The sequence below is a fragment of the Etheostoma spectabile genome, chromosome 2 (assembly GCF_008692095.1).
Source record: "Etheostoma spectabile isolate EspeVRDwgs_2016 chromosome 2, UIUC_Espe_1.0, whole genome shotgun sequence".
NCBI classification, from domain to species: Eukaryota; Metazoa; Chordata; class Actinopteri; order Perciformes; family Percidae; genus Etheostoma; species Etheostoma spectabile.
The window spans coordinates 23,001,204-23,006,231 of record NC_045734.1 but is presented as its reverse complement, the minus strand read 5'-3'; the positions used below and the strand labels follow the sequence as shown (position 1 = coordinate 23,006,231).

General features: G+C 40.9%; 2 protein-coding genes across 2 annotated transcripts in view; one reads left to right on the top strand and one right to left on the bottom strand.

Moving 5' to 3' along the window:
- Window positions 1-3,054, top strand: dpcd (deleted in primary ciliary dyskinesia homolog (mouse)). The gene is made up of 6 exons (XM_032528088.1): window positions 1-134; window positions 619-699; window positions 789-913; window positions 1,076-1,209; window positions 1,371-1,473; window positions 1,961-3,054. The coding sequence occupies exons 1-6, from the start codon at window positions 71-73 to the stop codon at window positions 2,063-2,065; spliced, it is 612 nt and encodes a 203-aa protein (XP_032383979.1). The 5' UTR covers window positions 1-70; the 3' UTR covers window positions 2,066-3,054.
- Window positions 3,055-4,134: 1,080 nt separating this feature from the next.
- Window positions 4,135-5,028, bottom strand: part of fgf8b (fibroblast growth factor 8b) — a 4,393-nt gene continuing 3,499 nt past the window's right edge. The window contains exon 5 of the mRNA XM_032528077.1: window positions 4,135-5,012. Coding sequence (XP_032383968.1) covers window positions 4,716-5,012 — 297 coding nt within the window. The 3' untranslated portion in view covers window positions 4,135-4,715. The remainder of the gene's footprint in view (window positions 5,013-5,028) is intronic.

Below are 5,028 nucleotides of genomic sequence, written 5' to 3'. Positions count from 1 at the left end.
CGTCTGTGTATTGACCTCGGTTGCTGTGGTTACGGGTTGATTCCGGAAGTGGCCCTCTAGCTTTAGAAACATGGCTGTGCAAAACTGGATTGATATCTTAAAATCTTCAAAGAAAACAGCGTTAATACATGATGGTAAGTACCTTACAAAGAACAAAAGCAAGTTATTAAAATAGAAAGATTTGCTATAGCATTACTAGTTAGTCTTTTGCCTGACGTCATTTTTATTAAGTTAACTCAGACTGTTAGCTAGCTTTCCAGCTAGCATAATGTCACTAGGCAACAATCAGGTTGCACAACAGAACCTGTAACGTTAGCACATTTGTTTTAACTGTAACAGACGGCAACACACATTAAAGACGTTTTAATAATTTATCAACAGTCCGTTGCCAGTATTGCACTACTACTACTAAAAAAAAAGGTACAATGTGACTCGCGGCTCTCTGGGTGTCTTTACAGACTAGCTAGGTAGTTAGCTAATCAACTCATTTAAGCAGCTAGGTTAGCTAGCTAATTGTGAGATCTCTAATCAACGAGTCCTGTCTCCCTTGCCTGTTTTTTTGAGTTTTGCTGTTTTTTTCAAGTTTGCATGACAACTATTTTCAAATCCCACCTCCAGGGCAAAGGAAGATCCACTACCTCTTTACAGATGGAAAAGAAATGTCAGAAGAGTATGACTTGAAAACCGATGAGCTCATTGGTAAGCAACAGTTCTCCAGTAGCTGCTGGTGTTTGGAATTTCAATGGCATTCTTTTATGTATCTTATGAAAACGTTGTGTACTTTTCAGTACGAAAGTGGCGTCATAAAAGCACACTTGGAGCTCATGGCCAATGGGAGGTAGAGGTGGGGGAGCCACTTGCAGGCCCAGTCAATTCTTCGGATTCGGAGGTGATCAAGGAGAACTGCTCCAATGTGGGTTTTCATTTCAAATCTATGATTTTAATATTTAAGTTGAAACAATTCATTTTCTAATGGGCATTTTTGTTTGTTTAAGCTCACTTTGATTCCTTTTAGAGAAAGTATGAGTAAATGGCATGTCTGTAAAATGGATTTGAATGTTTTCTGTTTCCGCAGCCTGTGTTCATGCGTAAAGACACAAAGACCAGCTTTCAGTGGAGAATCCGCAACCTCCCCTACCCCAAAGATGTCTTCAGTGTTTCTGTAGAGCCATCTGACAGATGCATCATCATAAAAACCTCAAACAAAAAGTAAATATGCATGAGAACACTGGTTTTCCCTGGCCATCTTTTCATTTCTGTGCCGTACACATGTTGCATGTAATCCTTGTGTCCGTCCTACAGATGGCACTGTTTACAATACATTTGGCTATATAGTACTGTGGTACCTATGTCCACCCATGTCTTCCCAGGTATTATAAGAAGTTCAGTATTACTGATTTAGATCGCAGTCAGCTGCCATTGGACAACTCCGCCCTCAGCTTCACTCACGCCAACAACACTTTAATTGTCAGCGTAAGTCCTACTCAACTTTTAAAAATGAATAAGTCTTTACCACTTATATTATACCCAATGCTTTAAATAAATAAATTAATAAGTAAATAAATAAAGCTATGAGCATTAAAGGTTGATTCAAGACATGTGTTCTAACATAAAATGTAGAGTGCAGGGACCCAAACAGCATAATCTCAGCAATCTGAATAATTGCAAAAGTATCTGAATTTTTTGGGGGGGGATTTGTTTAGTAAAGCATTTCATGCAAATCATGAGGATTAGATACAGGTGTTTTGTTTTTGTTTAGATTTTGTAGTACGCATTTTCCTCTGTACACCTTTCACTTACTCCTCAATGTTTGAGATTATAAAAATACGTTTTTCCTCCAACAATTCCTCTTTGTGTAATATTTGCTTTCAATTTTGCATGCTCTTTCCACACAATAACGGTGAACGATTTGCTGGAGGGAGAATGTTAGAGTAATTATTTTTTTCTCTCTCCTGTCCAGTACAAGAAACCCAAGGAGACCTTAACCCTTGAACAGGAGCTACTGAAGGAGCTGAAGAAACTGAAGGGGTCCAGCGAAGGGGACGTTGACTGCAAAACTCAGTGAATTTGGGCTGTGAAGGAAGAGGATACTTCTGTGTTGCATTTAAAGCAGAACCTCACTGCGTCGTTTTCCAGTCACATGTGAACCCTCATTTTTTTGTCTTTCATGGATCCCTTTATTTAGAAAGCCTCTCTCTGCACAGTGCCTTGTCAATGGTGTGAAGCTTTTAATTGCGTTTACTAATTGGGGTAAGTTTAATAGAGTTGTTAGTGTTGAAATGTGTCCAACCATTTATATTTGATACCGACATTCAGTAAACTAGATTACATTTTTTGACATCTCACGACCCTATGTATTAATTTTGTAGCTAAACCATGAGTGTTTTCCATAATTTTTTCATTTACAGAAACATAAATATTTGCATTTAAAAAAAAAAAATGTCTTTTTGCTTCTTGTTACCAAACCTACTAGGGAGCAATTTTGATGGGGGTCACATAACCTACCACCCTGCTTTCATTGATGTTCTTGTAAAACACTCAAAACACACAATGCCTCTTCCCTGTCCGTTCCAGGGTCACTGTTACGAGCACATCCCATTTGTGTTAACTGAATACCCTCATGTTCCTTGCATGTAGTGGGCCACCCTGAAAGCCATTACTGAAACGCTGGTCACCGAGCAAGCTAGTCTTACTCTTCCCCTTTACAAAAAAAGGGTCACTATGACTCTGTGGTCCCCAGCACAAACTACATGCACACAAGTTAGAAATAGGTGCAGCTGGTGCCAGCCTTTGTTCCAAACGCATTGGATATTATTGTCTAACAAGGACAAATATAAAAACGGTATTTCTGTGCTTTGGGATTTTTTTAATCTGTGTACATATGACATGTACAGAAGAAAAATAATTGTACAGATCCATGCTGTGAAATGAGATATTTGTCTACTTTTTCCCCAAGAAACTGTCCTGTCAGAAATACTTAGACAGTGGATGAAAAAAATAGCAGTGCTGTTTAAAAGAGACAATGGCATTTAAATATAGCGTGTTTCAACCTTGTGATTCTTTGCATTTTTCACCACTTGTCCAAACCCAGAGAGCAAGTGCAAAAGCAGAGACAAAACCACAGGGCTCTCTCACTATTGTACTTTGTCTTCTTCCAGATGGAAAGAACAGGAATACAAGAACACATTTTGAACCCAGCCTGTCCTGTTGTTGTGAGGGACTTTTTGTGACAAAAATGCATTCCTACATACTTGATTGGGTAGAGTTAGCCTGTGCTAATACAACTTAAACATATCTTGTAAGAAGTATATGCTGTTGACCCGATTTCCTAAATACCAAGCATTCATTCTGAGGTCTTAATTTTTGTTCTTTAGTGAAGAGCTTTACAATCTTCAGAGCTCCGGCTGCTGTCAAAACAAACTCCCGCAGCAGCAAACACCAACTAACAAATTGGACATCCAGCTCATGCACTGTGAGAGCAGCCGAGTCCCTCTGTTCAGGGTCTTCTTCCTCCCCTGTCGTTTGGCCTCTGATGGTCATGCTCAACTGCTTCTGGGAAGAGGGTTTCTTTTCTGCCTCCCTTTCATTCTCGAATGCCTCTTCCCAGCCATTCCCCCTCTTTCAGCCGATGCCACATTTTGCCACACAGGCCCCGATGCTTTTTCTGCAACCCTTCAACTCCCTCTCTGCAAACCCCCTCCAACCCCTTACCCCTCCCTGTGTGACTGGCTTCTTTTTGATAACTGACCCCTCCTCGTGTTATTATTCGAACCCACTATTGTATAACATGCCCTTTTATATGAGGTTTCACAAAGGGCCCATTTGATCAGAGGGTTACGGTGTGCGATCGTGAGAAATGCAACTACATGGTGGTAACCTTTGTTTGGGCCAAAATGGTGGGCTGACCTCATCGCTTTTAATGCATAGCTCGGGCCATTCAGGCCCAAGTCTCACTTGCTGAGCACATTGAATTCAGTAGCCTGTCACAGATATTGCCCCTCAGTTATCTGGGTCTCCAGCTTGAAGAAGAAGAAGAAGAAGAAGAAAAAAAAGTTTTTGGGGGCAACCAACAAAGTATGCTAGCTTTCCACCCCAAAACAACCAAACAAGAGAAAAGCCGAGCAGCTTGAGAACTGATTCTTTAGTGGTTTTAATATACACTCTACAATAAATATTTCCATCATTTGACGTCATTTACATTTTTACAGTAAAAATATATTCATATACGTATGTAGAAAAAAAACAGGTTAAAAAAATCTCCAGAATGGCCTCCTAAAGGCAGGATAGCATGTCATCTGAGACTCAGATGCTGTAACCACAAGAAAATCCACAGATAGCTGCCGTGTCTAGCTTCATTGTACTTATTTCCCTTTTAAGCATTCTTTGTTGCTGAGCTTGTTCTAAGCAGAGGTTTTCATTCATGACAATATTGTTGAGCTCTTCTGTACACTCACGCACACACACACACACACACAAACACACACACACACACAATTTAATAAGTAAAAATCTCTCCTAAAGTCTGTCTGAATTGGAAATAACTAGCTGATTAGATAGTCAATGGTTACAAAGAATTACACAAAGTCCACAAAATGAGGCAAAAAGTGTATGGGCACTTGACTGTAAAAGTTAATTTCTCTGAGAGCACTTGTTTTCCCTTGTAGTGGTTTCTCTGTGCTGGTTTGTCCACAGTTCTCCCTCAGTGGTTTCAGTCCTCAGCGGCGCCCTGAGCGCTGGTGATGGGAATGTTTAGTCCGCTTGCTCAAAGGGTGCGCGGGGACACGGAGAGGAAGGACATCAAACGGTCTCCTTTCACCCAGCAAGTGCCCCCTGGGTAGACGCTTCATGAAGTGGGCTTCTCTCTGGTGCTGCTTGGTCTTCGAGGCCTTCCTCGGACGGCCCTTGCGTGTGAAAGCCATGTACCAGCCCTCGTACTTGGCATTTTGCAGCGCTGTGTAGTTGTTTTCCAGAACAATCTCGGTGAAGATGCAGTCTTTGCCTCGACCTTTCCGCTGGGAAAGAAAAAGA